This window comes from Fusarium oxysporum, chromosome 8, assembly GCF_000149955.1.
Source record: "Fusarium oxysporum f. sp. lycopersici 4287 chromosome 8, whole genome shotgun sequence".
NCBI lineage: Eukaryota > Fungi > Ascomycota > Sordariomycetes > Hypocreales > Nectriaceae > Fusarium > Fusarium oxysporum.
In genome coordinates this window covers 3,972,809-3,984,410 of record NC_030993.1, presented here as the reverse complement: position 1 = coordinate 3,984,410, position 11,602 = coordinate 3,972,809, and the positions used below count along the sequence as shown (strand labels likewise).

General features: G+C 45.8%; 5 protein-coding genes across 5 annotated transcripts; 1 reads left to right on the top strand and 4 right to left on the bottom strand.

Annotated features, from left to right (window-relative positions):
- Positions 1-950: 950 nt before the first annotated feature.
- On the top strand, positions 951-1,487 carry FOXG_22151 (uncharacterized protein; the record flags this gene model as incomplete). Its single annotated transcript, XM_018402549.1, has 1 exon — positions 951-1,487. The coding sequence occupies one exon, from the start codon at positions 951-953 to the stop codon at positions 1,485-1,487; it is 537 nt and encodes a 178-aa protein (XP_018256285.1).
- Positions 1,488-3,561: 2,074 nt separating this feature from the next.
- FOXG_22150 (uncharacterized protein) lies at positions 3,562-4,725 on the bottom strand (the record flags this gene model as incomplete). The annotated part of the gene is made up of 1 exon (XM_018402548.1): positions 3,562-4,725. The coding sequence occupies one exon, from the start codon at positions 4,723-4,725 to the stop codon at positions 3,562-3,564; it is 1,164 nt and encodes a 387-aa protein (XP_018256284.1).
- A 2,198-nt stretch (positions 4,726-6,923) lies between these two features.
- On the bottom strand, positions 6,924-7,533 carry FOXG_15853 (uncharacterized protein; the record flags this gene model as incomplete). The annotated part of the gene is made up of 2 exons (XM_018395968.1): positions 6,924-7,357; positions 7,482-7,533. The coding sequence occupies 2 exons, from the start codon at positions 7,531-7,533 to the stop codon at positions 6,924-6,926; spliced, it is 486 nt and encodes a 161-aa protein (XP_018256283.1).
- A 1,902-nt stretch (positions 7,534-9,435) lies between these two features.
- Positions 9,436-9,639, bottom strand: FOXG_15852 (uncharacterized protein; the record flags this gene model as incomplete). The annotated part of the gene is made up of 1 exon (XM_018395967.1): positions 9,436-9,639. The coding sequence occupies one exon, from the start codon at positions 9,637-9,639 to the stop codon at positions 9,436-9,438; it is 204 nt and encodes a 67-aa protein (XP_018256282.1).
- A 19-nt stretch (positions 9,640-9,658) lies between these two features.
- FOXG_22149 (beta-lactamase) lies at positions 9,659-10,441 on the bottom strand (the record flags this gene model as incomplete). The annotated part of the gene is made up of 1 exon (XM_018402547.1): positions 9,659-10,441. The coding sequence occupies one exon, from the start codon at positions 10,439-10,441 to the stop codon at positions 9,659-9,661; it is 783 nt and encodes a 260-aa protein (XP_018256281.1).
- Positions 10,442-11,602: the final 1,161 nt, after the last annotated feature.

Sequence of the window (11,602 nt, the reverse complement as noted above, 5' to 3'; positions counted from 1 at the left end):
TTGTTTGCGGATTTGGTTGAAATACTTTATGAAAATACTTAACCCTCCACGTACTCCTCGTGTGCTGACATTATTACATGACACGAGCGGTGTGACTGGCTTTCCCAAATGTTATGCCACATAAAGGAATAGAAAGAAGCGCCACATATTCTAAAAAGAAAGAAAGTCAGACAAGATGGTAGCCCGGGCATTGCAGTGGTTAATAAAGAAATTCCATACCAGAGACGAGGAAACAAAGCTAACGCCAGCCAGAGCCACGTAGATATTGACCATTGGTCTGTTCACTCCCACCTGCGCATTATGTTGCTCAATTTTATAAAGTAACGACATGATGACGGAATGGAAAATAGGTAGAGAGGCAGAATTTCGGGGGGACGGCTATGTACTCCGGGATCTTTGTTTCTCTTTTCTTTTTTCTTCCCCACTAAGCGGGGAGGGGTCCTTCTTTACTGAATATTATCAGCCGCGGTAAATCCTTGCTGGCTGAAGAGGCGCTTCTCGCGTGTGGGTTATTTGCTTCTTCAACTCTTAATATTTCCGCGGACCCTTGTAAAGCTAGGCCACATTGGTAGTTGACAGATCGATTTGGTTGTCATGCCTAGCCAGTGACATCTATCTTATCTGAAGTCCAATATAAGAGCTGCCACAACATCCTCTCTTGATTGTGTCAGTCATGTCCATAATAACAGTTAGTTCGCTCACAGAGCAGTACCATCTCTAGACAAACCGTCTTGCTCAACCATACCGGTACTCGTATCATCGATATCGCTAGTCCATGTCTAGCGAACTTTTCAGAAGACTTTATTAGGCACCCTCTTACTACGGCTACAGGAACCGTTATTACACCGACCACTCACTATAAAACAGAATCAGTTTAGATTCGGACTGTTGTCATTCATCGCCCGGTGCTCAGGTCTCCAGTATGACATCTTCTGTTGTGCCCCGAACGTATGCCGACTACCATCTGTCTCCGAACCGGCAGCCACTGCCCTCCATCTCAGAGTTCATTCAAGACACTAAGCCAGCCACTTGTACTCATACACCTCTCTCCAGCGTCCAGACTGACTCCGGACTTTCCCTGCCTCTCGCATCTATCCATCGAACGCTACCTAAGACAGGGAAAAACCCATCATTGCATCAACTGCTCTCAGCTTCACCCTTCCCTCCCCGACAACATACCCTACCTGCCTTCTCGGATCCTCAACCGCCACCTTTCGCCAGCCTTCCGTCACCTCTTCCTGTCTCTAACTGTTGCCAGAGTCCCTCAGTCAAGGCGGAGATTCTATCCCAGCATCGCCAACCCCAGCAGCAGAAGACGCAGGAGCCTCATCCTCCTTTCAGACAAGTACATTCTCACTCTGCTCCACCATCCCTCCCTCCAGATCCGATTTACTCTCAACCCCGCCCACTGCCTCCTGGCCAGATACCTCTTGACCCTTATCCAACCCCTCCCAGGGAACGACTTTGCTACTCAAGCCGGGATATAACGCCTCAGTCAAAAGACACCCCTAGGGAGCTGGAGCTACCGAGAATCTTTAAGTCAAGTGAGTTAACATAAGCCCCGATGCAAGGTCGGGCAGACTGACTATGTCTAGATTAGGTCCTCATCCCGCACCATTCTTAACTGTGCTGAATAGTATAATCGAATTGCTTGTGAGCACACACGGGCTCACGTGATCTTAGAAAGGCTGCCAACGGAATGGGAACTTAGCAGCATGCTGAATAACATGGAGCTTATCAAGCGTTCTCTAGAACATATTAAGGACTTCGTGCAAACATCGATTCAGAATGAGCGGGCTGGTGAAGGAGCCAAGATGAAGGAGGAGAACCATGCGACTGTTTCTGTATATGCTTTGCAGCCCTCATCTGGCACGACAGGAACCACGAAGCGACTGGCAGTAAGTTTAGTTATTAGAGGGGGAAGCGAAAAACTGACGTATTGACAGTGTGCGTCCCGAACTGGCAGATGCCAAAACTGCGGCCGAACTCAGACCCCTGAATGGCGCCGCGGACCTAATGGAATGAGGACACTGTGTAACGCATGCGGCTTACACTATGCAAAACTAAAAAATAAGCGTCAAATAAAAGCAAGTTCGATCCGTCCGTAACCCGAAAAAGCACTTCAGCTGCGAGGCTCAGAGTTGCTGCACGGTGGCTTCGGCCCAGGAGTCACCATTCCGTATCATTTCTCGACTACAGTTAAGATATTCTAAAAGGCATCCACCACTAAAAGACCATCCTAGGGTATGTTTCCGTTAAGGATTGGTGGATATTCGAGGCTAGCTTCGCTCATACCGCAATCCTTCCAACAACACGTAATTCAGACGTGTACCAATACTTGAATTTTGGACTGTCAACGTTGGCTGGTTTCCGTATGTCTATTTGCAACACTATGGATGCCTAGAAACTGGCGAGTAGGGCCACAGCACTTCTATTATTTATTAAATCATTTCTTTTACGCATCTTTAGGACTATTTTAAGCAGAGTAGATTTCGGTTTATATAAAAGATCCTCTTGAGTCTCACATCAATAGAGCGATACCAGTAACCATGCCTTTATATATCACTTAACAGGCTTATTCCTTTCGAGCTTAGCTACGCTTACTCACAGTGACTAACGAAACGTAAGGAAACTCTATACCAGCTAGCTATAAATACCTATTACTCCTTTTCCACATATTAAGCCTAATTGAAGTGATTTTCACAATAGTTACCATATTTATCAAGACCTCAAGGCTGTAGATATGGTAGTTTTGATCACCTGCTAACACTAACATATAAACACAGACGTAAGTGCCCCACGAGCTTATCGTGGGCTGATATTGAGTGTAGTGAAGAACGGCTTCTGGAGTCTGTAATTATGTTAAAGCTTCTCTACTTTGGATAATTAGAATTAGAGCAGTACACTACGACATAGACTACTATTACCAAAGTTAAAATCTTAACACTATATCTGCTTATATTTTCCTTTTATTAGGAGTATTATATATAGACTTTGCCGTGTTCTGAATGCCTTGCTCAAGCCTTATTGCCAAAGCCCTCAGTAACAGGCAGTGAGCTTGAATGATATTATAAGCTTGGACCAGAGCGTGCGGATAATCCTATTTGGTGGTAAATTAATTAAGAGAACTCTTCCTACGTTTGAGAAGACTTGTGTAGGATGTCCTTTCTATTCCGTGCTTGGCAGCCGGGTGAGAGGGCATTTGGTCTGATGAAGCCTACATTCACCTTAAAGCGGCATTCTCTGCTTGGATTGAGCATTGAGTCGGTCCAATCACTGAGAAGCTGGGTTATGGGAGGGTGTATTAGTCTAGGGAGGCTATGAAGCAGCAACAGGACTAGTCAGAACCTAAGGACAAGGCCCCAAGGCTAAAGATAGCTTCGCATATGGTATGATATATCATACATTAATCATATATAAACCATATCAGATGCACAAGGCAAATTGTGAGTTCAGATCGGATTTAGGTCCTAATCTGATCAATTGACTTGAGGGCAGCTTTGCGAAACTCATCTAAAACTGCATACGTTTTTTCAGTCCTGAAGCTGTCAATCGTGTGCCTTAACCTTCCAGTTGAAATTGTACAACCCGTCGTACCTCGGGAAATGTTGCTACGCCGATGGATGAGGCCCAAATTTGACTGACCAAAGTCGCATAATCCACCCATGGCATCATGAACCAAAAATAGCCATGTAAACTATCCGATATACCATCTGGATCAACCCAAGTATCATTGACAATATCCAAAACATCCACTTGCACATCCGTTGGCAGAGAAAGATGTCGCACGTCTTTGCTGTCGGCATCGCCAAGGCGAATATGATATTGACCCTCGAACTCCTCTACTCCTGTACCCCAATCGTTAAGTACTCCAAGTTGCCAATCAAGGTTTCTTTCTCGACAAAAATCATTCTCAATAACATTCCAAGGAATATCGCACTTTGGAAAACGGTCCCGTAATGCTAAAAACCAATCTACATCATTCTCCTTATCAAGGTCTAAGACCAAAAAGTCGTTCTGTGATCCGACCGAAAACCTAGAGATTGGAAGGTTGTATGATCGGCAAACGAGTTGTAGTTCTTTGACCTTCGATAAATATGATGGGCCCGATTTTGAGGAATAAAAATGAGATAGTGTTGTAGACCAACGAGACAGTTCCTCTAAATGAAGCGCATTCCCGATGTTCTTTGGACAGAGAATTACAGTTTCAAAGACGTTTTCGATATCATAAAAATGACCTTGGATGCGCCGATGAAGATCGATATAGAGTAAGTCGCGTTTTGGATCCACCCAGCCATATATGCGGTCGACATATTTCAAGTTACAGATATCATACCTGCCCGATATGAGAGAAAGTTTTCGATTTCTGATGATGATTTCCCTGACTTCTTTGCTTAAGATCATAAGTCCCGGCAAGTCATGTCGATAGTGAGGATACTGCCTGCCACTTCCTTCTATTCGGCGTGCGTACGGAATGTATATTCGAGGTGAAGATAGAGAGAACGCCAGGTTCCAAATCTTGCTTCGGACTTCCGCCGGTAGCTTTGCGAAGTAGTGGAATTCATAGAGATGTCCCGCTGAGTCGTCAGGCGGCGACAGTTGTCGGGCTGAGACATCAATCGAAATATGAGGAGGCTGACATGCTTTGTCACCTTTGCTGGAGAGTTGTCCGCGGCTTGGATCTGACGAAAGAGTAGTCGCCCGCACTGAAGATTCATCTTCCATTTTGGTCCGCCATGAAACGACGAACGAGGGCATGCAAAATTCCCAGTGTGAACAGGGGTGGCAATGGTGGTCAATAAATGCATAAATTCATTCCGCCTGGAAGGAATCGTATGGCCAAGTGCGCTAGCATGTTTGCGGCACTTTTGTTTCTCTTCATCGGTCAACAGGCGGTCCAAAGTTAAATTACGTTTATTTCGTCGGGGACATAAGATTGCGCAAGGTACGGGGTGAGGGGTTTATTGTATAGGGATAGCTGTACATCCACTTAACTCTGTAGAGCACTGGGGCTTCCTGCGATTGCTATCTGTCTAGTTATTCGATATGTTATCATTCATAAATTTCGTGTTATTCATATTTGGTCATATTTTGCTGCGTCTCCATTCCATCAAGCTGGCCACCACAACCATTTGCTGGTGCTTGAAGGCCCTTCAAGCAGCGCAGTCCATGTCATGCAGCTCCTAAGTGACAAGCTAGATGTGATTCTCTGAACTGACTAGCATTCTTGGCTCAAGAACTACTGGTTCAGGCTGGCTAATGTCTACATACCTTTAGTCTTGAAAATATAACCCGTGGCCTCCATACTGCCTGCCTTTGCGGTGACTATTATTGCACGCCTGCCAGGCTAAGGAACTTGATGCTCAAGGAAAGCAAGGAGTGGGGTGCACAGGATCTGACCTAAAATAACACAATCAGGAAAGTTAAAACTCTGAGACGGTACATTACTGTGAAGATGGCCATATGTCATTGAAACTGGATTTTTCAAACCTCGGTACCATGGCGAGTTCTAGACCGCGAGCTAATGGCGAAAGTACTCACGGCCTAGGCCCTTCCTTGTCTAGCCTGACCCACAAGGTAACATCGCCTCGTTTATTGTGAACGTAGTAAGTCCATCTCCTGAGAACTACAATCATCAAGGGGAAAATAAACTCTAATACAACAGCTAGTTTAATAACAACAATTAAGAAGGCACGCTCTTTTTCATAGTTTTCATCTAATCTTAGATGAAAAGGAGGAAGGTCTTCCTGTAAGTGTGAAGTCAGGGCGTCAAGAGTTCCCCTGGACCTTGGGTAGCATTTCCAATGAGACAAAATCATAACATCAACCATCATGAGTTAGCTTTATGTCCCTTGTATCCTCTATGCTAAACATGACTTGTTAACGGTATATATGCTGCAGTCGTAATCTTCGACAGGGACAACATCCGGGGTTTTAATTTGGTCAAACTGCTAGAGCTGTCACTGTTAGCAAGCAAGAAAAGTGGCTGCCTTCGCCTTCGGCCTACTCCGACCCTCTTACGACGATCCCTCGGCGGTCAAATTCCACCCGTGATAGGCGGTGAGTGGCTATTTAATACCAGGACGCAACCAATGACAATATGCCATCTTTCAGACTAGCCTTGAAGATTACAATTGCAGAATACAGGTCGATCACCTAATCCCAAATGGTTTATTCATACTGTCTTAGGAGGTCAAAGTTTGTCCAGTTACATGACAGCTATCTGGGAGTCTCTTGGTGATGTAACCCTAAGCTTGGAAGTGGTTTATACTTCGTGGCTTGCAGCATCATATGGGGGTATGGAATTAGAGCATAGAGAGCGGGGTTATACGTATCTCATAATTTGGCAGGTCGTCGTAGCCTAGTCTCCTGGGTCTGCCGGCGTTAGTTATGGCCGAAGCTGACCAGAAGATCGTCAACGCGACACGTCGATGACATCCATGTGGATACGCACCAGTTTCAACTGCCGGGGTAAGTTACTGAACTAACGAATGTGGCTGAGTATAGTACATTATTTACATGTTCCAGGTAGATAGCTACTGCTAGTGATGCATTACGGGGGGTTGAGAGTAAGGGTGTCGGAATAAAGCGGGGGAGTATTGACGAGGAACTTGGCTTCTAGGTATTCATTATGACTGATCTACTTGCCATACCTCATATCAGTTTGATGAAGCGCTTGGGGTATTGCGCCGAGATAGCCCACCTCGATATACTCTACCTTGATGACATCCTTATCATATATAGTGCAAATATTTGAGGAGCTGGTATTGCTGAAGGGAAGGACTGAGGTGGTCATGCTGGTCTGGATATTTCTAACACTATAGTCGCCTGGTGTTGAGGAGGTCGAGATGTTGGAGGGGATGGCGCAGGAGATGGTGCTCGCCAAGGATTCGCAGTTGTTAGACAAGGGGATATATTGTTGGTTATAGTCGTGGTGGCTGTTGTAGTCCCCCCGAAAATGGTGCTCTGTGAGTGCTAGAAAATGGCAGCGCTACCAGTGCTGACGTTGCCATTGGAACTGTTGTTGTTGTTGTTGGTTGTGGTGCTGTTGTTGACAACTTGTCGGGAAATAAAAGTTGTCGTGCAGTTGGATCTGATTCATGGCAAGATAACGAGGCCGCTGGCGCGCCCATAATCTCCTTGATTCGGATCAGCTCTCTCTCTATAGCCGTATTTCGGCGTAATAAATCCTGGATGGTCTGATCACGACTTTGGTTGCTCTTGAGCTCCGCTAGCTCGCGCTCTAGCCGCTCTATATACTCTTTGGTGCGGACGCGTATCGCCCTCTGGGCCTCTCGATCGTTGGCTCTCTTGCGGGCGAGCTGTTCAGGAGTAAGGGTAGAAACCCTTCTGGTTTCTAAACAACGCTATATTAGTATGATCACAATAGCTTGCCCTGCTTTCCTTCCCTTTACTTCTGTTAAATAAAATATATCGGAGATCCAAAGCATTAAATGAAAGATAGAGACGAGGCAACTTACTGTTTCGCTTGGGTTTCGCGGGCTCTGTTGATAATGATTGGATCATGTTCATTGTGTATGAGGAGGCGGAAAGTCGACTGAAAAAGGATGGCAGGCGGGGCAGGAGGTACTAAATATCCTATTTTTCTTGTTCTGCCTTTGTGCGAGTGTATCCCTCTTCTCCCAAACTTGTAAAGCCACCTGCATGGCGATGGTAGACTACTAGTATCCTCCATGTCCCAAGCCTCCAAGAAATATGCACAAGGGAGGGTGTGTAAATTCGACATGCCTCAAATCCCGTTCCTTAAGCCCTTGGGGAGACATCCAAAGGCCTTGACTCCTCCCAATACACCATCATTTTAATATTATGTTCGTGGCCGATATATCGCAATCTTAGACGACCGGGGTTAAGACTAGCTTTAACGAGATCTGCACTCTAAGAAACCGATGTCTTATTTGACTTTATGACAGTCGGGGAGTCCCAACAAACCGAGAACCGAGAATGCACACCATACCTGCAGAAACGGCAACGGGATGTCAAATTTTGTCTCGCTAACGTCCCGTCTAACAAGCCGCGATGACTGTGCATAAGGTATGAGACAGATGGACACCAATCTTCGTAATCTCGGCGTAACTCAGAAATAACCAATCAGATTACTCCTGTGACAGGCTCCGTTACGAGGGATGGGCCAAGCCCATCTAGAAACAAAATACAAGTTACAAGGGTCGCAAATGTATAAAATGGTTCCGTACTGTACAACTAAAGAGCGAAATTCCCGCTTTCTGGTTGTTGCTAGGGTTCCACACAACTAAGGGGTCCAATCTTTATGCGTCGGGTTTCTCCACAAGCTTGTTTTGAATGTGTTTGGACTAGAGCAATGCCGTCTGCACACGGAGAATCGTGTCATAACAAGTAATCAGTTGTATTTAACCTACATCGATGCTGCCCACTCTCTAGGCTAAACCAGTCCCAGGCTCGCCACATTTACCCCACACCTCCACCAACTGGCTGGTAGGTTCTCCAGTGGCGTCAGCTGCGGCTGTCGTGGAGTGAGTAAACTCGAACATTCCATTGCTGGGCGACCTTTCTTTTGTTGGGCCCCTAACATCACCTTGCTAAGCCTCTGCATCTTGCATGCAAGTACTTGTTGACGACAATCTGCGCTCGCACTAATGATTCCTTGGGATCGTGTATTTCTGTGATTGCGAACACGCTGTTGCAATCAAAGCCCAACTTGGAAGAATTGTCAACCGCAGACATGTACATTTTCAACAACCATCAGACTACAACGACAGAAAGAGATCCCCTGCCGCACTCTCATGTCAACAAGAATGAATCGGTCCATGAGTAACATTCAAGACTCGTTCGAACAGACGACAGTTATTGAGCTGCCCTTGCAAACTTGCAGATCATCACCTCAGCTCAACAAAGGTAATAAGAAATATGGCTTGCAAAGTGCATAACTAGTTTTTCATTACTGCAGCTTTGCATTTTAGGCAGTACTAGTTTAAAAATAGTTAGGCAATATCGGTCGAGAAAATATTTTCTTTTGCCACTTCATCTACACTTTCTGTTACAAGTTATAAAACAACAAATGGGTATATAATATATAAGGAGAGAAACAAGTCTCGACTATGGTTGATACTTGTAATACAGTACGATGTTTCCTTCTTCAAGGTCAAATTGGTAGTATACCATCTACCCATGATTAAGGGATCTCCGCGGAGCCGGCCAGTCTGCCGGAGGACAATATGATACTAACAAAGTATGCGGGTCAACATGCCACGTTACAGCTAATAACAGCCAATAATTGCCTATTCGTTCCCCCCTGCAGTCCAGCCACCATTCCATTACTCCCGATCTTGAACTCCCCAGCCACGAACTCGACTATATACCCTGGATTCTCCAAAACAGGCAGGTAGATAATCCAATAGTCACCGGAAACGTGATGCAGCCTCATCTGGTGCTTCCACGTCATGTCGTGGCGGTCTGCGACAAAAACTTTCTCACCTGATCCACCAGGGTGAGGTTCTTCCCGTAACGTAATCCGTCCATACCCTGGTAGGATATGCCCTCCAACTCCGTAATGTTCAGAGTAGGCGGCAACGGCGGCTGAGGACGCTCAGGGTAGAGAATATCAACAGCCTCATCTGCAGGAGGGTCTAATTCCTTCATCATCTTTTTACATCTCTCTTAATTAGTAAACATTTCGTAGGACAGTGGAAGGCGTGTCGGACTTAGACTTGACATCAGAACGCTCGTTTTCTGGGATTTTAAGTCGGTCCTGGATCAAGTTCCATGTCAGGATTTCCTCCACGGCATTTGAGGTAAGGACCGTGTTCGCGAACGCAACGACGCCATACCTGATACTAGGTAACCAATAGACTTGGGCTCCATAGATGTGCACCCCTCCGCTGTGAGTATATATAACATGCCCCTTAAAGAGGCTGTGGTGCCAGCCGAGTCCATATGTCACCATGTCGCTGGGTTCATCCAGCTGCGTGGGTTCAATCATTCTTGAAGACTTTATATCTCTGTGTACCTCTTTGAAGAATGGAGCTGCCTCGTGAAGTAGGCATTTTACCCACTTAGCGAAGTCGAGGACATTTGAGAAAATTGCCCCGGCGCCGCTGAGCTGAGTAACGTTTATGAAAGGAACCTCACCGTATTTTCCTTCCTTTATGTCCCAATAGTAACCCGAAGCAAGTTGATTAGGGGCATGGCTTGCGTCTTGGAGATCGAAAAGGGTTGAGTCCATATCCAGCGGCACCCAGATCAGCTCTTTCAGCACGTCTCTAAGCCATTTTCCTGTGATAATCTTAATAACATGTGAGATTGTGGTATACATCAAATTCGTATAAGAGTACTTGACCCATGGTTCGGTGGTTAAAGGTAGATTCCTTAAGTTGTGGACAATATCTTTAGACTTGGCTTTCTTTCCTTTCACTAGCCCCTCGTAGGTTTTATCGTGAGCTGCCATCCCCGTGCGATGGCTTATAGCATCGTCCAGGGTGATATGCTCCGTTGCCTACAAGCCCTGAAGCACGAAATCGTCATGAATGATTGTGGAGATTGTCGTCGACCAACCGTTGGCGAGAGCCGGGTACTTTCCAGAGTCGATCAGGTGGGCTAGAGTAGGAGACGTCTGTGCCTTTGTAGTCGAAGCGGTGTACCAAAGCGTTTCCGGTTTGACTGGCTTATCAGGCAATGCCGCAAAGCCGTATCCCTATATCGCATTAGTATCGCCCTTACTCATGCAATTAAGTCGATGATGCAGAGCGTAGGGGAGTCAAGCGCATACCTTTGCGAAGGCTTCGTTGCCATCAATCAACAGCAATGGATAAACCAGGGACTTTCCAATTATCCAATGTCTCTGTCGCAAAATTGTCGAACTCCTTGGTAAGCGGAATGCGAACGTTCAACTGGGTAGTTACACCCCTGAAGGTGAATTAACCTATCGTGAGGCTTGCGATGAGGTTCCGAAGTTGTAGCATGGTGCATATTTATACACCACTAATCCCACTTATATGTTGATCAGATAACTCGAATGTCAGGAGGCAAAAGTGAAGAATAACCGTGTTTGACTCCATGCCAGCATGATGGCATGCGCCATATACTCATAGGCAAGATAGAACTAGGCAAAATTCGCCTGAAATGGGTCATGTTTGCGTGCAGCCGTAATAAATGTTTATGTTCATGATTCACGAGTATCGTGGGCTTGCAGTTGGTGTAACTAAACGCGTGGCCTCTATCACGCCAATTGTCAGGAAAAGCACAGAAGCTGTCCACTTAATAGACCCTTGAAAGGCGAGCCCGTGAATCGTAGTCGTCTCTTTTAACCCTTAATATAATACCCCTGCTATCTCGGGTAAATCATGCTTACTTGGTGGAACCGCTCCCCAGTGTAATATGCTTCCTAGCCATGTGCGGGCTGCAGAGAAGCAATGGCGACAAATAGGCTAGAGATACCAAAAGATTGTAGAACGTTGTACATAGGGACCTGGCGTCTCAGATTTTGACTCCTTGCATAAGTTGAAGAGATTTTGAGAGAAATATTCTATACAATCCCATCTTGTTACAGGTTGCTAGGTCCACTGCAGAGTTAAAGACTTCTGCTGATAGAACCCAGCTTTGTCCAGTG